At 53.5% G+C, this 24,310-nt stretch overlaps 1 protein-coding gene across 1 annotated transcript; it reads right to left on the reverse strand.

The window, feature by feature from the left end:
* Nucleotides 1-1,017: 1,017 nt before the first annotated feature.
* Nucleotides 1,018-24,261, reverse strand: PCSK6 (proprotein convertase subtilisin/kexin type 6). The gene is made up of 21 exons (XM_085233891.1): nt 23,583-24,261; nt 21,505-21,609; nt 18,762-18,872; nt 18,088-18,231; nt 17,798-17,874; nt 17,578-17,666; nt 15,029-15,201; nt 12,280-12,492; nt 11,693-11,793; nt 10,685-10,788; nt 9,941-10,058; nt 8,825-9,013; nt 8,507-8,643; nt 6,683-6,859; nt 6,196-6,298; nt 5,682-5,878; nt 5,300-5,387; nt 4,799-4,890; nt 3,507-3,636; nt 2,846-2,958; nt 1,018-2,452 (listed from the first exon to the last, which is right to left on the reverse strand). Exons 1-21 carry the CDS (start codon nt 24,096-24,098, stop codon nt 2,355-2,357), a joined length of 3,075 nt encoding a protein of 1,024 aa, XP_085090017.1. The 5' UTR covers nt 24,099-24,261; the 3' UTR covers nt 1,018-2,354.
* Nucleotides 24,262-24,310: the final 49 nt, after the last annotated feature.

Genomic DNA, 24,310 nt, shown 5'->3' on the forward strand with positions numbered 1-24,310 from the left:
GTATTTTCATATTTTAAGTTGTGCCAAGGACATAAGGGTAAACTTTGTTCTCTTTCCTGTTTTTTCAGCATTTCAGTGCATCTAAATATACCATGGAGCAATACTGCAGGCAGAGCTGAGAGCCAGGGAACTGGAAGTCGGAGCTGACACAGTGCTCCTGGTTGGGACTGAGACACAGCAACAGAAATGGAAGTTTGTTATTTTACGACCAAAGTGGCAGAAGCCAGAAGCATTTCACCCCACTTCTGACCTCTGGTTTGGCCGGAGACCAAAAGGGGGATCCCAGAGCAGCAAAAGGAATCAGTGTGTGATAAATCATCTGGCTCACTCCCATCTATCCTCTGATAAATGTGAAGAGCTGTGAGATGCACAAGCCTACAGCAGCATAGCTCTGAGGAAGCATCTTCTCTCAGACTCTGTGATCTTTGTGGATCCCTTCCAACTTGGGATGTTCTATAAGCCCCTCATGGGAGGGCTGTTTTTTCCTTTTTCATACTTAGAAAGCTCAGTACCAGATACCCAGGCACTATCCTGGGCACTTGGCCCACAGTTAATCGCTGCAAAACAAACACAATAACAGGCCCCAGAGCTTCGTCTGCTCCCAGCTGAGGAGGGGAGGGTGTGAGCTGCGGTGTGGGCAGCAGGGCTGCAGGATGCTCTGAGCATGGGTGGGAAGAGAGCGAGCCCCCTGCCAGCACAGCTGGAGGAAAGCCCATCTGTAGTTGAGTGCCCCCTAAGACCCAGCCAGAGGGGCTTGGGTGCACCAAAGCACAGAGCCCAGCCTGGCACAGGGACCGTTCAGGAGAGCAAAAGGTCTGAAAGCAGAAGGTCTTTCTGAGAATTAACGTGACCTTCTTGCACGTGCAGCAGATGCTCAGGAGCCATTCCTCTTGCAGGTGCGGGGCTGATCGGGGGATCTGATCCAGCAAACCAACAAGACGTGCTGCCCTACCACCCCGAGCTGCCTCCAGACAGGGCAGTGGCTGCACAGATTTGCAAAAAGCACAGATCCATAGCTCAGGGGAGATCAATAGTTTATTAACTTAAAGGTCAGTTCACCCAAGGCTCTCAGGCGAGGCTCTCCCCTCTTTGCCCCACAGAGGCAAGCCTGGGCAGGGCGCAGCGTGGCAATGGAGAACAAGCAGGGATCAGCCCAGTTCCAACAGGAACCAGCGTTGATTCATACTGTGAGTTTCACTGGCAAAAGGTTTAACAAATTCAATCTATCAACAATGAAAATCAGAACATGCAGCATAGGGAAATACTGTGGATGTTTGGTTAAAAAGAGCGTCTCTGTGAGCTCAGAGAGGAGAAGGATGAAGGACACCAAAGATTCCCCACTCCCCATATGAAAAAAATAGTCTACAGAGAAAAACAAGGACTGTATAAGTTATTTAAAAAAAAAATCTGTAAAACAACATAGCCAAGGATATTTTAAACACAATTGTATAAACACCACATGACGTACTAGGAAGAGAGAGCATGGAGAGGGTTGTTTGGGGGAGGGTTTGTGGAACTGAGTGTTTCCTGGCCAGATCCCTGGAATGTCTCTTTTGGAAACAGAGGAGAAAGAAAATCACTGCCGTGGCTGGGAGGTATCCCAGCAAAAGGCAGGATGGTGATGCAAAATGCTGGAAGAGATGAACTGGGAAACCACCTCCGAGAGGAAGGACGGCGCTCCTTCCCCAACTAAACGACGACTCAGCGTTTGGGGAGGAAAATGCATTTTGCCATAACGCTGCTCCGTGTGGACGAAACCTCCCTGCAGGCACCCGGCTCTGCCTGCACACAAGGGGCTTTGCTCTGCGGAGCTCCAGTCGTCGCCACTCTCACAGCCAGGGAGAAGCAGCTGGATCCGAACGGGGTGGCAGAGCGGCACAGAGCTCGCTCCAGGCAGTGCCCGCTCGTCGTTTCACATGGGTACGGAGCACGGCGCTGGCTGGCAGCAGTGCAGGTCTCTGGGGCTGTCGCCGAGCACAAAGCGGGGCCAGACCCGCGTGTGTGTGCTGTCCCATGTCCCCTCGGCCACTCCAAGCACACACGTCTGTAGGATTTCTGTGCAGAACCAAACCTGGGTGCACGGGTCACGCCTTGCTCCCTGCTCATGAGGAGTGTTTGAGAGTATTAATATCACTGCCTGCCTGGGGCCTTTCAGGTCTCCATCATCCAGGCTACGATCTGCTCTCTGCTTAACATATTGCTATAGAAACAAGCTGACAGTGATATTAAAGCCATCAAACTTACGACAGCACCATGTAAACTCTCCCAAAGCTGAAAAAATAAAACTTTTGTCCTAAACATTTGGCAAAACCGGGCTGGCAGTCGGTGGAAGTCCTGGATGCGGCTGCTGGACTTTACCCGGCCATAAGACACGTCTGACAGCAGAACTGCACAAACAGCTTCTTTTCACAGAGCTTGTTTGATTTCACCATCTCACAGAAAGTCTTGTCAGCTGGGAGGCCGGCCGAGGAACAAGAGAAAATGAGAGCAGATTAACATTTTAAATAAACAAACATCGCACGTAACAGGCGGTGCAATTCGTTCCAGTGTTTGAGAAGAGAGAATGGGAAAGGCGTTGCTTTTTCAGGGCATCTTTCACATGGTTTTAATGAAGGAAGAAAGAAGCTTTGCAGCAAGGAGAAGAATTAGCCCCGAGACTAAAGCAGAATGAAGAATAAACACTTGGGTAAATGCTTGGATGCATTTGAGCAACAGGCAGACAGCCAGCAGCTCTGCCAGCCACTCTCACCCCAGCAAGCCCAGCTGCCGTTAGCTCTATACACTATAAAGGGAATCTCCCAAACCCTCATATTTGCAACAGGGGAGAACCATCGCTGCCACTCACCATTGGTACAGGTCTCATTGGTCACACAGGAGCCACCAAGAAGGCTGAAGCCGTCCTTACACCGCACACAGTTCCCACTGGAGCCCTCACAGGCAGAGCAGTGCTCATCGCACCTGGGGAGAGACCACACTGTGCTCTGCTTGCTGCTCCAAAGCTGAGCTTTGCAGGCAGCAGAGCAGAAGAGGTGGAAAGCAGCAAATCTGAAACCCTGTGCCTCAGAAAACCACACTGCCTTCCAACCCTCCCTTGCACATCGGCCCCATGGGGAGCGCAGCCAAATTGCTGCCCTGCAGCACCTCCAGGCCCCGTGCTGGGTGCTGGGGTGGGTGAACGCTGTGGCTGCAGGGCAGGGACTCTGCTGAGAGACACCCACAGCTCCATCAGTGCTTAGAGCTCATCCAGCCTGACCTTGGCTGTCTACAATGATGGAGAGCTGGAACACGTGCTCAACATCGCCCTGCCTCCCACACTGCCCAGAGAGCCTGGGGCCGGGGCTCAGCCCCTTCATATAGCCCCAGGGCACCTTGGCTGGGTGGCAGAGGGAATGTGCAGAGCTGGCTCCCTCCTCCCCTTTTTGTTTGATTTCCCCATCAACAGCTCAACAGCTCCAGCTGCAAGCTGTTTTTACCATCGCCACTTCTTTCTTTTACCAGGTCCATACCTCTTGCAGACCTTGTTGGGCAGCCCGTGGCTGTCGGCAGGATAGAAGCCCTCCCGGCAGGCGGGAACGCAGCGCCAGTGAGGTGCAGAGCTGTCGGGGGTACAGGGTGTGCAGTCATCCTCACCGGCTCCTGTGGGACAGGGGACAGAAGCCACTTCACATCTCAGTCCCACTTGGGAATCAATAAGATGCTCATTGTGCCAGTGGAGCCCTGCATGCTGCTCCCACCCCAAAAACCCATCCAACATCCTGCCCTGGCAGCCCTTTTATCAAAATCCCCTGCTCCCTCCAAGCATCCCTTCCTGCTCCAGACATGCATACACCAGTTTGATTTTCCCACCCTGCTCAGTGCAATGCATGGAAAAAAAAGACAGATACAAAATGCAGCCAGGGAGGAGATGTGCGGTGGCCATGTGTTGTGGCTGTGCTGGCATTAGGAGCCTTCCACGCAGTGTGCATGAGAAATGGTCATGTGAGAAAAAGAGAGGGGAAAAGACTTGAAAAATAATGGTGGGAAGTGCATTTACACCGCCCGGAATAAGAATTAGAAGGAAGATAATTTTCTTAAGGGATTAAGAGTCCGTTCCCTTCCAGGCTTGCCAACAAGATCAATACATATTTTGGATTTAGCCCTAGGAAATTGCATGTGCATGATAAGTGAGATTCATACGACTGAACATGAATTGTCTGGAGATCATATTATCATCAGATCTACGATGATTTCAAGAACAGGCACAAACATTTACCATGGAAAACAATGAGACACGCAGACAGCAAAAAAGGCAAAATTTAAAGGGGACGTCCAATGACTTCGGGACATGAGTGGATGTCCCCAGCCCTGGGGACAGCACACGTTGAGCACATGACATTTTTAAGCACTGCAGAGCCATCCTCCATCACTGAGAAGGTTTTACTGCCTTCCCCACAACCTTATTAAACCACAGCACCTGGATTCGGACGAATCAGGAAATAAAGAATGGCTCTAATCAAAATGTAAAAACTCCTTACAAGCCTTTCCAGCAGGAATACAGCCCAGCACCTGCACTGTGTGTGGGAGCACTCTGTCCCCAGGGCTCCTCCAGGCATTTCCCTATGGACGCGGTTATTCAGTGGGGTGGCTGCAGGGAAAATAATGCAGCCCACAGCTTCCCTGTGCTGTGATTTCTCTTCCTTGCTTGGGAATTGCTCCCCTCCTGCTCCAGCCAGCATGGCCCAGGGTGTTGTGGGCACCTGTGTGTGATGTACAAAGATTTGGGTTTCTTGCAGGGAGATGCTGGGGATGAAGGCTGTACCTGTGCCAGCAGGGCAGGTCTCGCAGCGCCGGTGCTCACGGCTGAGGTACATGGCAGGCTGGCACTCGGGCACACAGCTCTCTCCTACCAGGCTGACAGGAAAGCAGAGAACATTGACACACACACGCTGGCTCTGGGGACCTGGTGCAGCCCGTCCCCAGCTCCTGCAGCCCCTGCACGAAGGACACAGTCAGCCTGCCCCGTATGTGGCTTGCAGTGTGTGGTGCAAATGTTTTCCTTGCTCTTTCCCTTGTGTTAGATGCCACTGAATTCAGATGGGTGCTTCTGAACCATCCCCGTGGGTGCCTTCCATCTTCCAAAGAGACACAAAGTGCTGCCTCTCCATTCCCTTCGCACCATTTTGCAGCACAACCTCCAAAGCAGGATCTGAAGTCTTTAACTAATGATTCTCTAATTTCCCCCCATGGGCAGGCTGCTCATCCATTTCCCAAATTTAAAACACAGGCCTCAGTGCTGAAGGTACAAGCTCTGGTATTTTACCTGAACCCATCTTTGCATGCAGTACACTTATCCGGCTCGCCGAGACACTTTTTACAGCTTTGATGACATTTCAGACAGCGTTTCTGACCTTTCAAAAAATACAAAAAAAAGAAAACAACAAAAAAAGAAACACACAAGGAGAGTGGGTGAGGACAAAACCTGGATGGGGATTTGCAGGCAGAGCTGTGTGGCCCCATTAACAACTGCCCTTATTTAACAGCTCTGAATGTATTTTGTACCCCTTGTGCACACCTCCTCCCTCCATTCTGGTGGCATTTGAGCTGGCATTTGGAAATCAAAGTGTTTTCTCCATTGGAAAGAGCATGAATTCTCACAAAGTTTTTAGCCCTATGATACACAAGCCATTTATGAGCATCCTTACGTTCATCGGCATAAAAGCTGGGGGGGCACAGGGGCAGGCAGGCACCCATCTCAGGGTGGTGGTAGAGGCTCCTCTTGCACGCTGTGCACTGCCCTGGGCCCCGACCAACACAGCTCTCGCAGCCCTTGTAGCACCGCCGGCACCTCCGCGCTGCCTTGTCGCCAAAGAACCCTGCTGGGCAGGAGCTGACGCACATCCTGGGGGAGGAACAGAGGGGCTGAGCCTTAGGGTGAGCTTGGGTTTATTCTGCCCATCCACCGCCACTCATGTTTTGGGGTTGCCCAGCCCCATGGCCATCATAGCAAAGCCCAACTTCAGGTGCCAGCTGGCACCTCAGCCATGCATCCTTTGGTCATCAGTGGCTCTGGCCAACAAAGGCAACAAACACAACTTACCCTTCTGGCTCCATTTCTCCCATGCCACCCTACCCCAGGGCAGGGGTTCTCATGCTTCCTGCCTATGTTTTCTCTCCCTTATGCTTCTTTCTCCATGCAAGCACCCCGCAGGCCCTCACCTGCCGGTTTTCACACTGCCCAGGCTGTAGTGGATGCAGTTCAAGCACTGATCGGCGCTGGGGCCATCGCAGCCCTGGTCACCGCACTCGGGGTGGCAGGGACCTGGTGGGAGATGGCAGCTCCGTCAGCAGCTCTGGCAGCTCTGACACAAGGACAGAGTCTGGGAGCCCCCCAGGGGCTGCAGGGATGCTCCCAGCACAGAATTCCCCCCAGACCCGGGACAGACGGACAGAGGGAAGGGGACACATTTCATTGTTTGCTCCAAGGGGAGGTGAGCAGATCTTTGTTTTTTTATTCGCCAGACGCCTCCACCATCAATTTGTGGTGGGAGCGCCAGCTTGCTGTTTTTCTACCTTCTAATTTTACCGTCCTGCTGCCCCGCTTCGGCCACAGTCACTGTTCCTCCCCACTCTCCCACCTCACCCTTATTATCCCAGCTCAGATTTTTGGGGTTACCTTGGAGGAAGGACAGCCCGAGGCGCTTACCCGCATACTCCTCCTCCTCCTCCTCTGCCATCTCCACCTGGCTCTGCAGGAAGGCAGCCCTCGATGGCTCCATATCTGATACCTCCAGTGTCCTTGTGCGGGGCTGGGGGGCCCCTGGCGTGTTGTAGGGGTGCTCAGCTGTCCCGTAGAAGAGGATGCTCCATTCCTTCAGCTTCCCTATGGGGTAATGTACCATCACACCAAGCTTCCCACACAGTGCTTGCCTCGTCCCATGCTTCAGGGCTGAGCTCAGTGTGTGACAAGATTAGAGGGCATGGTCAGGATGGGTCAATAGTTGGACTCAATGATCTTAGTGGCCTTTTCCAACCGTAATGATTCTATGATCACATAAAATACCATGGGTGCCTGACCCCCACACCCCAAATTTTACCTCCATTCATTGAAAGTGTCCCCATTGCGCAACGGGTGCAGCCCCAACAGGGACAGCTCTTCATGGGTGTCCTGCCCTGACCCACATGGCTTTGGGACCATCCAGAGCACACAGCTGCTCCCTCTCACCAGTTCTTTCTGTTGCAATTCTTGATCAATGCAAGTCACTTCAAGTCTGAGGTGCATTCTGTTTTAACCACTAATCCCTGTGTTTCCAAGAAGGGCTTAATGATTTCAAACAAATATTTTGGCTCTTGGTGCTTTACACTCTGTTCTCAGGCAGGAAGGCAAGAAGCCACCTTCTCCATCCAGCATGGACAGTGTGTAGCCAGCAAAAGGGCAAGCTCAGGTGCCCTCAGCAAGGATAGCTCAGTCACAACCTCCATCCAACAAAAAAACAAAATGACTTTAAGGTTTTGTCTCCCATCTCAGTAGATGAGTGCCAGGAAATGTCAGCCCTGCACTGGGCTGTGAGTGGCAGTGAAGGGGAAGATTCCAGCCCCGGCCACGTTCATCTCTTCCCTTTCTTCCCTTCTGTTTTGCACACTCTGCTTCAAACACACTGTTGCAGCTCCCTAAGGGGTGACTTTATGTGCTCATTTGGGGTTTATTCCACACAGCCAGGTAAGGCAGAGCCCTGGGGCAGTGTGCAGCCGCATGGAGCTGATTCCCTAATGCCTACTGAGAACCACAAATACGGGGGCAAAGCAGCTCTGGGGGTGTTTTGCTGCTGCTCCAATGAGTTCAAAAGCTTTCAGGCCAAGGCAACAAACAGCAACACCTTCTACACAATGAGCCCCCATGTTCCTCCTGCCAGAGAGCAGCGTGGGTGAGGTTTTTAATTTTCTCCTGGCTTTCTATCAATGAGAATGCAAATTTTTACACCCCCATATGGCACACCAGCCTGGGGCACAATACTTTATGTTTCACATTCCCTTCCCACGAGGCTGGATCCCACCAGCCCAGTTACTTGGCCACTAAGGGGACAAGGACTGGAGCCAGGCTGAGGATGAGGGCACCTGGGAGGCTCTGGTTGGGGACAGTCCCCCCCCGGCCTGTGTGGTGGCAGCTTAGTCAGGACGTCCGTCTGCACCCACAGGGCACTGTCCCCTTGCGCCATTGCACAACCATCCCACGCTCCAGATGTTCGAGCAGCACAGCAAAACAAACAAACAACAATTACAGCTCTCGGGTTTCCTCACTTTGGACTCATTACAGTTTAATTTTGGAAACCTCGCTCTCGGTTGCAGCAAATTTGCCAGAGGGAGAAAACCTGCTGCCGGCTCAGCCCAGCCTCTGTGCAGAAGGGCTTGGCTTTTACACCCATCCTTAGAAATTTGGGTGAATTTGGGCAAAAGATCTGAGATCTAAAGGTTTGGGGCAAGTGAAATTTGGGGCAAAGAGCCTGGGGGAGGCGGTAGTGCGGGCGCTTACCTTGCGCGGTGGGGCTGCGCACCTGGGACGGCGTGTCCTGGATCTCCAGTGTCCACTCGCCGGCTGCCCTCTCGCCCCAGCAGTGCACCGTCATGAACTCCCAGCCCTTGAAACCCTCGTTGGAATGGTCAAACACTCTGCGACAGGAGAAGGAAAGCCACGCAGGTCTCATTCAATCAGGAAAGGGAGGCGTGGAATGAAGGATGCGTTTGGCATCGTCGCCCAGGATGTACAGATCCTCTTGCAACCGAGACGTGCTAAAAGTCTCCCCACAAAAAACTCCAAGCATCAAGCACAGCTCAAGGTGGCTGCTCTTACCTCCTGGCCAGGAGCTGTGACCTGGTCCCTGCTGGAGACACGAGGCTGATCTGCAGGTCACCGCGGCGCGGGTGCGCGATGCTGAGCCGCACCACCACGTGCTCCAGGTACAGCACGTGCTGCTCGCGCTGCTCGCTGCAGGCGCTGCTCAGGGTGCTGGCACGCAGCACGTGGTCCGGGCGGATGTACCTGCCAGGATGCAGTGGTAACCAATGAAAGGTGAGGCAAATCCTGAGCCCTCACACTGTGTGCATGGGTAATATTTGTTCCTCACTGCAAAAAAAAATCCCTTTTTTACAGGCCGGAAGGGTTGGGGCATCAAACTCCCATTGATAGGAGCTGGGCATCCAAATACACTTCAGCTCTGCCTAGAGATGGATGGAATGAGGGCTTAATGCTCATGTTTGGAGTATTTGGGAGCATTTCCCTTGGCGCCCTATTGGTGCTGTGTTTCCCCATTTCTTCTCAGTTGTGTTTAAGCCCAGACTCCTACCGCTTTACAGCAAAGAGTGGCAAATTATCACCTCCTCTGTGTCAGTGCATTGTCCTAGTAGGGGGATTTGCTGAATTGCCCGATGGTAACGAGATGCTTTTGAACTGCTTCTAAGATCTATGCTTTATGGGTTGCAAGGGCACTTTTTTATTATAATTATCAGTGCAGCATTCCTCCTTGGGTTGTAATTAGTGTCTGTATCAGATAAATAGTTTCATGAACACACTTGGCTCCATATCCATTCCTGCTTTGCATACTTGATGCTCTCCAAAGAAACTGCGCTTTCCTGCTGAACAGCTAACTGCAAGGCTACTGCCATGGTTGGAGGCTCTGTTCTGTCTCAACAGACCCTAACGATCCTGAGGAAATCAGGGGTCACTACAAAGCCTGGTCATCACCCAGGATGCCTAAGCACAAGAGGGAGCAGGAGAAATCACCCAGAACACAGCCCACAAGGCCTTCTGCCTTAATATCTCATCGCAGAGTAATACCAGCCACAAAACGAACAACAGAACAAAAGCAGAAGAAATGCTCCTGGCTTGTTCAGGAGGCTGACACTGACCCAGGATTGCAGCCCCAGCTCTTCCAGTTCAAGGGAACCATGTCCCAGTCCCATCACTCACTTGGGTACCCTGTCCAGGCTTCCCACGCAGACGTGCTGGGGTGGCACCGTCTTCCATTTCTTAGCTTCCACTACTATAGCTTCTGCATCAACCAGGCCGAAGCCATATAGATGGCTAACTGGAAAGAGAGAAGACTCAGAAATCTCCACTCTGCCTGACAGATGCTGCTCCTTGCATGTCTTGATGTTTCAGGTCCTCCACCCATCTGGGAAAACATAGAGCTGACCCCACTGTGGCAGGAGGTGTTCCAACACATGGAGCTCATCAACCTGCCTGACTTACACCCTGAAATCACCTTGGTGACACAAAAAAAACAGGAGCAGCCCAATGGCCCAAGTTGGAAGGGACCCACAAGAATCATTGGGTCCAACTCCTTGGACCACACAAATCCAAACATGATGTCCGAGAGCAGTGTCCCAACATTCTCTGAGCTCTGGCAAGCCAAGACTGTGCCCACTGCCCCAGGGAGATGTTCCACACCCACCACTCTCTGGGACAGACATTTCCCAAACATCCAACCTGACCCTGCCCTGACTCCATGCTGTTCCCTCAGGTCCTGACACTCCACTACCACCCAACACCACTGATGTGGAGGTGGCAAACCTCCACCAAGTACATCTGCAAAGCTCCCCCAACAGCAGAGTCTCCAACCAGCTCTGAGCACCCATCCAGTGTGAATCCCCTGGATCTGGGGGCCTCTAATTTCCCTTTGGATGCTGTTTTTGCCATCCCACGGTACCTCACCTTTATGCCCTGCTCCGTTGGTCTTCCAATCAGCTGCCCGCAAGTGTACTGGCCGTGACGTCCTGACCAGGAGGTGCTGGACATCCCTCCATGTGAGCAGGGGACTGCAAGGAGATGTGGTCACAGCACAGCTCTGCTGCCCCCAGTCTTTCCATCAGGCTAAAAATCAGGCTATCCTACTCAAATAGGGTATGAATTGGTTATTTCAATGCTCACGCCCTGCCCGGGGGGGGCCATTGCTCGGGGTGCCCAAGTAGAGGGAGAGTACCCAGGGAGGGATGCTGTGTGCCCATGAACAAGGGGTATATAGTTCCTAGGCTAAAGAAAAAATAAAAGCTGGACAAAACCCTGGGTCGCTCATTTAACATAAAAATCCAAAGTGCTTTAAAAAAAACCCTTAGGCAGGGTTGACATGTTCGTGTTCATGGTGCCATGCAGTGAGCACCACATGTTTCTATGCCTCAACTCAGGAATATTTCTGAAGAATTTTCCATGTTTTTCTTACAGTCTCCTTAGCATCTCAAGCTGTTATTGATATTGCTCTCGAACACCATATAGAAAAAAGAAATATAATTTATTCCTTCTCATCATAATGGGGCGTCTGAGTGCCTTCATCTCCCCGCACCCAGCCCTGGTACTTAATGTTGCATTTTATGCCCTGGATAAACAATGCAAATCCTACACCTCACACTCTTAAGAAAGAAAACAGCATCTCCCAGAACGTGATCACTCAACCTGGGCACCAAGATTAAACTGAAGGAGATGAAGTCTGCTGAGCATGACCGCCCCCAAATGCAATGGCAGCATTGCCCCACGGCTCATTCACGGCAAGGGGAGACAGAGCTTTGTTTGTATTCCACTCCATAAAAACACTAATAGAAGTTCATGAGCAGATGCCCTGCAAGCCAGGGGATGGCTGGAGCAGGGCTAAGAGTGCGTTTGGTGTTATGCAAAAGTAATCCTTTTCCCTAAGCTTGGGAAGGTCCCACCCCAGTGGGATTGACTTACTTTGCCTCCAAAGCCAAGGCGATGATGCCGGCCACCATGGGTGCAGACACGGAGGTGCCGGTGTGGCCATCAGTGCAGCGGTGCCGGAGGTCAGTGGTGACCTACAGAGAGAGCAGCTGTAGCCCTGCGATGCCAGAGGTGCTCCCAGTGCTGACCATTGAGAGCTCAATGGAAACCATGGCACCGTGGCATGGGTAATGAACCCTCGCCACATTTCCCACATCATCAGCCCAAAAAAGGGGCTGCAGATACATCTGGCATGTAAGAAAACACTTGTGCTTGTGTTTTCCCTTGCAAAAAAGACTGTTTGAAAAGGGCAAAACGTTAGTTTTGTTGTGGATCAGCTGGAGGAAAAGCTGTGGCTGGAACAGAGCTGGAAAAAATGTCCATGGGCTCGTGCTTGTTTTCCTTTTTATGTGCTTGTTTTCATTTTTACACACCAATGGGAAAACCCAGATTTTGGAGCCTCTGAGGACAGGACCACCAGGGCCAACACACTGAGCAGTTGTCACCAAAACAACCCCACAAGCAGAAGCCCTCACCACAAACACCTAAGGGGCTGCTGATCTGCTCAGAGCTGAACTTACAATTTTCCGCTCATAGAAGGCCCCGCTGCTGTAGGTGGTGGCCAGGGTGGATGCACACTCCTCCAGGTACCAGGGTTTGTAGCCGTTCTCAGTAGTGCTGCTGATGGAGATGGTGTAGATGCTGTTGGTGTAGCCATCACAGGAGCAGTAGTCACCCTCCCGGCCGCCATTTCCTGATGCCCAGACAAAAATGGACCCCAAGCCCCTGCGGCCCTGTGGGCAGAGAGGGAAAGGGGTGAGGACACCAAGTGTTTGCCCGGGATGAGAGTGGGGAGCAGCCCGGGGAGCAGGAGACAGTGGCAGGGGCAGCCACCACTTACTGGGTTTGGGGAAGGATTTAGGGTTTGGTTAGGGTGGAATGGTGGCATCAGCATGCAGTTTTCCCCCTGGGTAAGAGCAGCTGGGTCACCTCATCCTAGAGGAACATCGAGAAACTGCCTAAAACCTGTGCCCCACTTCTCTCCAGCACACAAAGCCCATCGCAAAGCTACCCACCACCCACCCAAACCATCAGAGAGCTTCCTGCAACGCATCCTTTAGGCTTTGTTTGTTTGCTTCTTTCCTTCCCTCATAGCTTGGCACGAACATCTGATGGAGCATCCCCACCGGGCAGCCTTGCCAGCTGCCCAGACCTCCCTGGAGCTGGGGAAAGTCCCATGTGGGAGCAGCCACACTGCTAACAAGGGGCCCCTAATGAAGCTGGCAGCGTGGCACAAGGGGGGCCCATCTGCTCCCCTTGGGGCACACATAGCTAATGTGTTATTGCACATCCTGATGCTCTGAGTGGGTACTGAGCAGGCAGGGAATGGAGCACTATTCCTGTGTATCCCTGTCTTGCTCCTTTGCCTCCTCGGAGCACTGGTCTCCTTGCAGAGACCTCAAGGTTCACCTGAGCAGATCGGCGCCTGCCTGCATCCCCACCCTCTGCTTGGCTGTCTGCTCTCACAGAAAAAGATGCAAAATCAGAGCAATTTGCTGGGATTTATCACATCTCCCACGTATATGGCCATGCATACATTGGGCCGGCTGGCCACGTGACGCATGACAGCCAACAAGAACTAGCAGCAAGAAAGCACCAACAGAACTCATGTGCCACCTACAGCACCTAATGGTACCCACGGACCACATGCAGAGATGTGGCTATGGGCTCCATTCGGGTACACACATGGGGAAGCCAAAATCTCCCTCACAAGGATGCTCCAGGCTCTGCCTGTGTCATTGCATCCACAATGGGAGTCAGCTCCAGAGCCAAGAGGACACGCAAGCAACATCCCTCCATCCCAGCACAGCACCACTCACACCCAATGGCGATTCCCAACAGAGCAGAACATTGCCTCACTTTGCAACTTGGTTGAAAAGCCATCCCTGCACTCCTCAATCAGCCGTGAAGCTTCCCACAGGCAGAACCAAAACACCCAATGGCTTTATTGGCCACCTCCCCAAACCAATACCACCCCAGAAAGGCTGCAATAAAAACGGGACGCAGACAGCAATTTCCCCCTTGGCCAACGCTTGGGACCAAGGAATCAGTGGGACACAAGGTGCACATCCCCTGCTCCTGCAGTGCTGGAGCTCTATGGTGCCAGGAGAAATATTGCCCTATTAGCTCGGGAGCTAACAAGTGTGGTGAGTAACGAGATGATAAACGACCCCCGTGCAGCCCTACTGCTAACAGATAAAGGTTATTTTAATGTTTCCATTAAAAACTCAATTTTAAGGATTTATAACTCAGATGCAGCCATTTGCTTGGGCTAAAGGTTGCTGCTAGCTCTCTGCTTATGACTTTCCTCATTAATTAAGGGGAGGCAGGCGGCAATTAGGAGCTCTGCAAGGAGGGTGGTGAGGGCTGCAAACATGGGTGGCATTGGTCCGCAGGGAATGCGAGATGGGGATGGTGCAGAACCCAAATCAGCTTGGTACAGAGTGGGAAAGGCAACACGGGGCTCAGGAACACAGCAGTCCATCAGTAACCCTGCCTCACTCAAAAAATGGGGAAAAGGGAAGGGGGAAAGGGAAAAAGGGAAAAAGGGAAAAAAGGAAAAAGGGAAAAAGGGAAATGGAAAAGAGAAAGGAAGAGAAAGGGAAAAGGGAAGGGGAGAAGGGAAGGAGAAAAGGGGCACCCAGGGGTGCAGGACCCATCTTCATCCAAACCCCCTCCCTTATCCAACCATTCTGAGCACAGCCACAGTTCCCGTCTTCAAATAAAAGCAGAGATGTGGAGAACTCTTCCCGAAACGGCGGGTCCATGCCGGACAGGGACCCCACTGCTGCCTGCTCACTCCCACATGGAAAAAAGCGCTGTGAAGGGCGGCCTGTTCCCTGTATTTACACGACACGAACTCCCAGCAACTTCAATGAATTCCTCTTCAGCCCGACCGCCCCGGCAGGAAATCAAGTAAATAGTGGGAAAACACTCCACCCTATTTATAGATAACATGAGGGCGGCAGAGCTGAGAGCAGAGAGGAGGAAGGGAGGGAATGGTCTCAGGGCAGCCAAACCCAACCCCGAGCTGCCCCAGAACATGGGGGTTGCATCACTTACCCACCAAGGGGCCGCAGAAGGGCTTTTCCCAGTGCTTTGAGCCAATATTTGCCCTTTTCTTTTTAATACAAAAGCACCAGGTCTTTGCCACTCGAGGGGTCTCCCGTCACCAAACCCTCGGAGCTCAGGGATGGGACGCGGGGGGCCGAGCAGGGGTCCCACGGGGCAGGGGAGGAGTGCCAGCGCTGGGCGCTGCGCGGTCCACACCTTTTTAATGCCATGCTCAAAAGCCTGCTTGGCCAATAGGCCGGGTCCATCAACTGTCTTCCCATCATCATCTGGCCCCCAGCTCGCGCTGTAAATGTCAATGTAATCGGGTCTGATGCCAAGCGACTTCGCTTCAACAACATCTGTTACATCTCCATCTAACATACGAATGCCTAAAAGCACAAAAACATCAGACATTAGGGCTTAATGGCTTTTATGGAAGTGCAAGGATTGCAATCAAAGGCCTTTGTTAGTGGTGGCAGAAACCGCGAGGCTCGGCATGCCTCCAATAGCTGCAACAAGCGGCAGCACCGGCGAGCCCCACGGCCAGGAGCTGGGAGGGCATGCAGGGAGCTCTGCTCGTGCTCCCTGTGCTGCTGTATTGCAAGCAATGAGCTTTTGGGTGAGGGTTTAAAATCAGCTCCAGCGGGCCTGAGCTGTTAGAAGGAAGCTCCGCTCCCATCATTGAAATTCCCATCCAAAAACCCTGTTATCCCCATCCTAAAAGGTTGCTTTCCCATCCTAAAACCTTGTTTGCCCCATCTAATCCAACAACACCACCCGGATGACAGCAGCTTTTCCCCGTGTTCACAGCCCCATTGGCTTTGGGCACATACGGGTGGTGGGAAGTGGCACAGGACAGTGGGACCCCATGTATACAGGAACAGCAGTGCCCATCACTACGTCACATCATTGCCCAGCTGGTGCTGACAGTGCCAGGACAAGGACAGCTCCAGGAGCAGCAGTGACCCCATGCTGGGGTTGCATGGCATCCCCACTGAGATAACATGGAAAGCCGCATTCCCAGCCCCAAGGATAACCCAAAACTGGGGTAAGAGCAGCCCTGCAGATGCAAGCACTGATGCTTTGTATGGAGAGCCCAGAGCGATGCCGAGCATCCAGTCAGGCAGACTCTGGTTTACACTGATGCATTTCCCGTTCCACATATGCTTCTCTTAAAGAAGACAACTGCAGGCAGACGGAATTACACTGCAGCTGTGCTCCAGACAACACTCAGCTCAACTGCATTTCTCTGATGCTGTCCCACATTAGCCAAACATGAGCTTGGAAGTGCAGGAAGCTGTGCCCCAAACTCCCTGTCCCAGGAAACATGAAGGGAAGCTGCCTCCCAGGAGAGCATTGCAGGAAAGAAGAGAGGAGGAGGTATGACAGGAGCCATCCTTGCTTATGGCAATGTTTTGCCCACAGCAAATGAAAAGCGATGCATGAGCGATGGAGAGCAGCGAGCTCAATTAGGTGGGAGCTCCCTGAGTGTGACAAATGGGCTTCCCCAGCAAGTTGTGCTCGTTCATCACTGCTTTATTTGAGTCATCCATCTAAAGTCACTCTCACTGAAGCTGCAGTGTTTTCTTCCTCAAATGCAAAGGTGATAGGTCTGGAGGCTGGGTTTCTTGGCTCTGTCAGGTTGCCTGCTTCGCTCACCACCCCCAGCACACACACAAGTCAATAAAAGGAAGTAAATTAAAATAGAACCCATAATAAAGGCAGCAAGCAACACTCATTTCTGTAGCCCTTATTGAGGAAATACAGACACCAGGACCTGATCCTGCAGGGTGCCAAACCTTAAATCCCACTGAGTGGAGCAGAGCCAGAATGTGAACAACCCATCTGAACAGTGAGCAGAAGGCATCACACAGGTGGGATGGGATGAGGAAAGTTGGGGACGGGGAAGGTTGGGGATGGGGCCACAATACAGCCTTTGCCAGCTCCTCCCAGTCACTCTCCCCAGAACAACATCTTCCACTGAGGCTTTCCCCAGCATCAGGTCCCCACTGCCAGCTGTGCATAGAAGGACGCAACTCAATGGAAAGCATGTGGTGCATTGCTGGGATGCAAAGAACCAGACACTGAGCACTTGGGACTGCTCCCAGTACCTGGGGTGGCACAAGGGCTCACAGATCCTTTGGCAAAGCCCCACTCCTGCTGAGACACCCACCGAGCGCACACCCAGCTCTGGGCTCACCACACATGGTCCCAGCAGCCACACAATGTGCTCACACCCCTATCTGCACAACCATTTTATTTTCCCATGAGGACATTTTGGGGTCCCCCAGATGACCCCTCCTAAGCTGCTCACTGACAGACAAAAACCTCACAAATAAGTGATTTCTGGAGCTAACTCATTGCCACCAGCCAAACCAAATACATGTCCCATCCAGACCAACCCCCCGACACTTTAGGGCAAAGCCACCACCATCCATATACACGCATGGAACTTACGGCAGGGATGTGACCCAAGCAGTTTTCCACCCCAAAACACACAGAGCCAGCGTCCCCCACACCCTGGGATCACCTGCATGGGGCTGGGGACCCCCATCCTCCCACAAGCCCCCCCAGAGCTCCCTCCTCCCCATGCTGGGATTTGCCCAAAATGGGGGATGATCCACATTGAGCCACGTTGGTGCCACGTTCCCAGCAATATGTGGGGGAATGACATCCCCCTACCCACCCCAAGAGCCCACCAACCCCATCATGGCCCCGTGGGGGGACTAGGAAGGGCAGCGGGCTGCAGACAGTGCTGGCCTCACCTCCAATGCGTGCGTTGTAGGCAATGCCCACAATGCAGTACGAGTTGTTGGCTGCTGCTGCCACCTCCCCCGCGCAGCGTGTGCCGTGCCTGCAGGGAGAAAGCCCTGTGAGCAGATTTTGTGTAAAGCCCCTAAAGCAGCATTTCCTGAAGGGATAGGATGGGATTCCATGGGATACAATGGGACAGGGCCCAGCAACTATGCAATTAGCACCACATACTTATTCTCATTGCTGGCATCGTAGCGAGGCGTTGGGTCATGGTCATTCCCATTAACATCGTAGCTTGCAAGAGGGTCCTGAAATGGGTTTTCTACCATTAGGTTCCACTTATGGTCATGGGACAGCAGCCCAGATCCTTCCGTAGTTTCCCCACATTCTCATTTCTCCTTCCTAAAACACCCCCTTCCTTTGACCTCCTGCTGTGCAGCCTCACACTGTGCTTATTCCCCACGATCCAGCAGAAACAAACCCCCTCATTGATACCATTCAGCCCGAGGTGCCCCACTCACGTAGTTCTGCAGCAGGTCGGGGTGGTTCCTCTCTATCCCGTCATCAAGGATGGTGACCACCACATTCCTGCCGGTGTAGCCCCTCTGCCAGGCAGCGACCACATTCATCTCCGAGCGGCAGCGGCTGTTCCTGTCCCCGCAGTGCTACAGGGGCAGCAATGGCAGAGCACAGCCTGCAACAGGGCTGCGACCCCACAGCCTGGGCTTCAGCCCCTCCACGGCAGCATGGAGTTCATTTATCAACCCAAAAGCACATCCCACTCCCAACCCCTCCCAGTAACTCATAGATCTGCTCCAACTGCACTGACCGAGGCCACCAGCAGCGGTCAGCTCAGGAGCACACTCTCCTCTCCCCATCATTCCTTCCCTCCACCACTCCTCACACTGCAGGCTCTTGGCTTTTGAAGCACCCATTTCCTCTCTGCACTTAATTTCAAACGAATTTCCCTGTCAAATACGGATCGATGAGCCAGGCAGGAGGAAAAATGATATTGCAAATAGATGGTAGCAGCTCTTTGATGGGCAAAGATGTGCCAGCACTGCAGCTGTGATGCTCTGATGTCTACGCGCACAATGCAGCAAAGGCACTGCTGAAACACTTCCAACCAAACCCCTTTGTACAAAAAATAAATAATCTGAATTTTTAGCTCACTTTTCATGGAGGCAATACGCACCAGGTACCACATGTTGGGCCACACCGGGTCGTTGAAGGGCAGGGAGGGGGGATCACCACGGACGTGTCTCTTCACCCGCCGCCGCACCTCCTGCTGCTGCAGCCACTCCACCTGTGGGCACAGAGCACTGCTGGGCAAAGGGCTGTGGGGGGATGTGCCCCCAACCCCCAGCCAGCTCCGTCTGCAGGCAGAGGGGCAGGATGGACAGGCAGACAGCCAGGAACCGCTGGCTGAAAGCCGTCATGAGTTCTATATGTTTCATTCATTCGTTGCACTGCATCCTGCAGAGCAGCTTTAGATCTCGGAGATAAACACGATTCATCCAGGGAAGGGTCAGGTGGATAATAGGAAACGTTTCTCAGAAGGAGCGGTGCTGCACTGGCACAGGTTGCCCAAGGGTGGTGGGGACACTGATGCTGGGGATGCTCCAGAACCACAGGGATGAAGCACAGAGGGACATGGGCAGTAGCACGGTGGGGTGGACTTGGGAATCTTGGAAGTCCTTTGCAACTTTAACAATTCTATTCATTTATACTAAAGTCACACAATTCTATACTGGAGGTGTGCGTAAACCTCGATATGATGCCAAGGTGCTGCTGTTCCATCCTGATGCCCATCTCTGGTGGGTCCCCATCCTGCAGCCCCACCAGCACTCACCTGGACGCCCCTGGCTTTGTGCAGCCCCAAGCACTGAAGGTTCATCAAAAACAACCCCATGTACCCCCAAGCATTAACCCCCACATGCTCACTGTGTTGATGTTGGGCACAGAGCTCCCCATCCCTTCACACCCACATCTCGTAACCCTGACCTCCATGTGGCCGTGGCTCTGATCTTTAGACAGACACTTTTCTACCAAAAAAAAAACAAACAAAAAAACAAATACAAATGTTAAGTTTTTGTTTGGCTCGTTTATGCTGGAGCTGCCAGCCAAAGCGAGCGCTCCGCACTTGGTTTATGGCTTTATGGCTCTGATTTACAGAGATGGAGGCAGAACGGTGAGCATCGCTCCCAGCCTAGAGCTGTGTTTTTAAACCTATATATTTCCAAGGTTGGGGGGGAGGGGAGGGAATAAAATAAAATAACTGTTGAAACAAACAAAAACATATTTCATAGGAAAATATGGTTCCGTGGCGCCTTGCCTGCTGATAGCAAGCTGCTTCATTTGTGCAGCGACGGATTTAAGTGTTGGAAGCAAAAACAAAACACGGCTTCATGGTCTGGTTGAAAAAACTAAGTTAAATAGAGGAAATTGCCCAATTAGGCGGCTTTTCTCCCCAAAGCAGCACTCCTCGGCTGAGGGGCTCCCACCCCCTTCCCAGCACTGCTACTATGTGAGGATGGGAAGGAGCCTAAGGCAGCCCTCAGCTTGTGACATTCCTGACAGCTCCCATCACCCTTCACAGGGGGCAAAGGCTTCTTGGAAATTATATTAAAAAAAGAAAAGAATGAGGTTTTGCTACGAGAAACAGTTACAACAGAGCCCTGTGCTGGGATCCTGGGCTGCGAGCAGAGTGGCAGCTCCTGTGCTCCCCAGAGCTCTGGGATCTCCATTGAGTGATATGGGGCAGCTCCACCCAGTGTCTTCTCCTTTCACCCAGTTTGCCCCCCAAACTGCCAGATTTGCTAAATCCCTTCATCCTCACCACACCATGTGGTGGATGTTAGCCCCACAGTGAGCAGCCAGAACCTTAAAGGGTTCTCCATGGGTATGAGTGCAATTTAGAGCGTCCCAAGGACCCTTCTTGCACGTTCCATCACCACCCTTACTGCCAGAGCCTGAGGGGATCTGGCTCCTGCGGTGGAACCAACCAATAAATCCCCAGGCTGGAACAATAGCCCCCTGGAAGACACAAGATGTGGAACATCTGCAATTGATTGAATTTGCTGCTTCTTCAGAGTTTCTGCAATGTTTGTTTCCCAGCTTGTGATGTCGTGTCTCCTTGTGCCTTGCAGGGATTTTTTTATTGCACTGTGCACGCTCAAATGCTGACACACCTCTAAAATGAGCTGGAAACATGGGAAAGAGGGACAACACATGCCAAGAGGTCCTAAACTCAGGGCGAGAGCCAACAATGGGACCTCAGAGCTCTGAGGACCGCAGAGCAATGCAAGGCACACACTCGCAGACTGAAAGCCCATTGACTTGGCCCCATCTGTTGGCCCCAGATTCAATGAGACAGAAGTATTTCCATTGCAGATCGGAACCCATCATTTGCTTGTTCCCTGAGCAGCTCTGCCACCACTCCAGCACTCTGCACATCTCCAGGCATTAGCACTGAGGATTTGTCCTCTGCTCTGCCAAAATAACATGTCACAGAGCTGCAGCCCTCGACACCGCCCGGGCTCACTTGTCCTGCATCCTCCTGGTCCCCCATTGCTTTTGTCAACTCAGCTGCAACCCAAATCCCTTTGGATGTTTGCTCTAGGAAAAAGCAATGCACGCCGATTGCCAATGATTTCACACATAGCAACCATTGAGACAGCAAATGTTGTGGCAACTGGATCAACACCCGAGTATGCAGCAGCCTCACGATCCTATAAGGCTTTTTCCTCCCTTTGCTTTCCCCCCATCCTTCAGGCAGATGTTAGCATTTAGTCACGTTAAGTGTTTTTCATCACTGATAAACATCCCCATGCCAGTGAGTCACCGTGTGCATGCACAGGGCTGCGTCTCAAGGATGGTGCTGTCATCATGCAGTGCTGCAGACCATGGCTGTGGGGTTTGGGGGTACAGCCCCATACCTTGGGGTCCATGCGGAGGAAGGTGTGAGGTCCCCGGCTGCTCAGTGTCGAGCGCTTGAACGTTTTGCTGTGGTGGAAGTGGTAGTAGTTTTCCAAGCTGCCGATCTGGGAAAAAGAAAGATTTGTTTTACAAAGGCAAGGGTTGCCCATGGTCTGCAGAAAAATGCCAACCCCAAGGCTATGCTGTCCTCAGACCCCTCATCTCTCAGCCAATGATGATGTGCACTGTGCTCTGAGCACCTGCTTGAGCTGTAGGTGCCCCTACAGGGCAGTGCAGGAGAGTTGGACCAGATGGCCTTTAAGGGGCCCTTCCAACTCAATGACCCTATGGCTCTACGTGGATCCTCTCTTCCCAAAAGCACGGGCATCACTCAGTCAACCCAACATCCTGTGGAGATGCAGTGAGATGGGCAAGGAGGTTATAAACCAGAGTTCTCCATTCCCATAGGATTACTGAGAGCCAGCCCTGCAGGATCTTGGGTCAAGGGACCCTTTGAACCTAACTTTAAACCCAAGTAGAAGAACTCAAAAAAATAAATTGATGGCAGAGTATTTGCTCTCCTCTCTGTGGGATCAGAGAGGACACTGCTGGAGCTCTTGCCCCGCTCACTGGGAGCAGTGTGAGCCCCACAGGTGGGAGCTCTGGGGAAGCTGAGGACACTTTGGTTATTCCCATGGATGGCATCAATAGGGCTGAAACCCCAAAAGCACAACAAAGGGAGTGCTGGAAACCCCAAGAGCAGCAGAGTTCCAAAGAGAAACACAACAGTGCAAGAGGTGAGCTGATCCCTTCTGCCTCCGGACAAGCTCACACATCCCAGTTCCAGTGGGAATTGCTCTACAAATGTCATTCTTAATGTTAAGCAGCAATACAACCACACAGTATGGGAGCCTCTTGCTCTGCTTCCCATCCCCTTCTCTCCCAAACGCCGTGAGCAGGGGGGCAGGGAGGGCAGCTCTCATGGTGGCACCGGAGTCCCCACATCCAAGGTCCCAACGGGGTCCCAATATCTGAAATCCCAGAAGCTGAAGGAGGGAAGCACCACATGTCCCTCTGCCAGAGCAAGGGAAAGTGCAGGTCCCCAAATCCTCATGCCACTGTTTCTCCCCTCCTCGTCCCCACGAGGGACACGTGCACAAAGGGGGATGTGGATGCATGGGGTTCAGCACTTGGTGATCTCCCCCTGGGTGAGCCCCGGGGCTGGGGATGGCCTGGAGCAGCCAGAGCACTGCAGAGGTGCACGCGCCGGAGGAGAAGCAGGAACGCCCTGATGCAAGCACAGAAATATTTCCCTTGGTCTGCAGCCTGCTGCCGGCTGTCCTGGGAGGGCTCAGGGGAGAGGGAGGGATGGACGGGACAGACAGATGGATGGGACAGGCAGACAGAAATGATGGATGGATGGGACAAAGAGGTGGATGAATGGAATGGACAGATGGATGGAGTGGAGAGGGATCGGTGCGCAGGGCAGCTGATACAAGGCAAAGCAAAACCCCAAAGCAGGAACAGCGTTGGGTCGACGCAAAAGCCTAAAGCAGGAGCACGTCTGCTGCAAAGCGGGACGTTTAATGGAGACGTTGAGCTGAATGGGCAGAAGCAGCAGAAGGGCACGCTCCCAGCTCCGCGAGGGAGGTCGGGATGGGGCTGGACGGCCGGGGAGGGCAGAGCGCGGCGCTGCAGGTGGGGGACACGGGATGGAGGGACACGGGCTGGAGGACGCTGCCGCCCGACAGCTGCGGGACACGGGCACGGGACGGGTTTGTTGATGATGCAACATCCGAATTGCACTCCGCGGGGTTAGGGCAGAAAGCAGAGCTGCAATCAATCGCTGGGACGCGACTCCCGCAGGGGGAATGGGCGGAATCCCCAGACCCGGGGGGAACCGTGCCGGGAACCCCCGGCACCCGCAGCGCGCTCGGACCGGGGAGGACCGCCCGCTCCTCGCGTTCCCGACACCTCCGATCAACCCCGGGCGGAGAGTCCAAAGTTTCCCCGATCCACCCGTGCAACTTCCCCGCCCCACGCGCGAACCCGAACGGCCCCGTACGGCCCCTCCGCGCCTCCCCCCGCGCCCCCTTACCTGCCCTAAGCTGATGTACCCATAGGCGGCTGCCAGGCGGGCGGCCTCGGCCGGGCCCCCCCGCACGCGGACGGCCCAGTGGTTGGTATAGACGGTGCGGGAGGGCCCCGCCGCCCCCCCCCGGCCCCAAAGGAGCAGGGTCAGGGCCAGGAGGCAGAGGGGGGCGGGCGGCGGGGGGGTTGCGCGGCGCGGGGCGGGCGCGGAGGCCGGAGGTGCGCGCATGGTGCTCGGCGCTCCGCGGGGCCGCGCTGGGCGGAGCGGGGAGAGGCGGCTTTTAAAGCGGCCCCGGAGCCCGGCGGGGGCGGGGGGATGCTCCCGGGGTGTGTGTGTGTGTGCGAGAGAGAGAATGGGGGGGGAAGGGGAGGAGGGCCCGGCCCGGAGGTAGAGAGGGGAGAAGGAGCATGGGGACGGAGCGGGTGGTGTGGCGTGCCTGCGGGCATCGCTCCCGCACCCCCTGGGTCCCACTGCATCGCCTGGCACTGAGCGCTGGGAGTCCTTTCTGTACCCCCCTTGCATCCCACTTCTGCAGTCTCGCAGCCCCCTGCACCCTCGTTACATCTCCGGACATCCCCCCCATACACCCTCTATGTCCCCCTGCACCCTCTCTGTGCCTCCAGCACACTCCCAGCACCATCTCCTAAGCAGCCCACACTCCTGTCCATACCCTCTGCATGTCTTCAGGCAGCCTCCCCACACCTCCTCAATAACCCCTGGCACTCCCATCTGTA

Source organism: Meleagris gallopavo, chromosome 12 (genome assembly GCF_905368555.1).
Source record: "Meleagris gallopavo chromosome 12, MGAL_WU_HG_1.1, whole genome shotgun sequence".
NCBI classification, from domain to species: domain Eukaryota; kingdom Metazoa; phylum Chordata; class Aves; order Galliformes; family Phasianidae; genus Meleagris; species Meleagris gallopavo.

Coding starts and splice junctions, on each gene's coding strand:
- PCSK6 (XM_085233891.1), bottom strand. CDS start 24,098: ATGCAAGGGGGGTACAGAAAGGACTCCCAGCGCTCAGTGCCAGGCGAT. Junction 18,873..21,504: donor TCCTCCGCATGGACCCCAAG/GTATGGGGCTGT, acceptor CTGTGCCCACAG/GTGGAGTGGCTGCAGCAGCA. Junction 17,667..17,797: donor GATGCCAGCAATGAGAATAA/GTATGTGGTGCT, acceptor TTCTCCCTGCAG/GCACGGCACACGCTGCGCGG.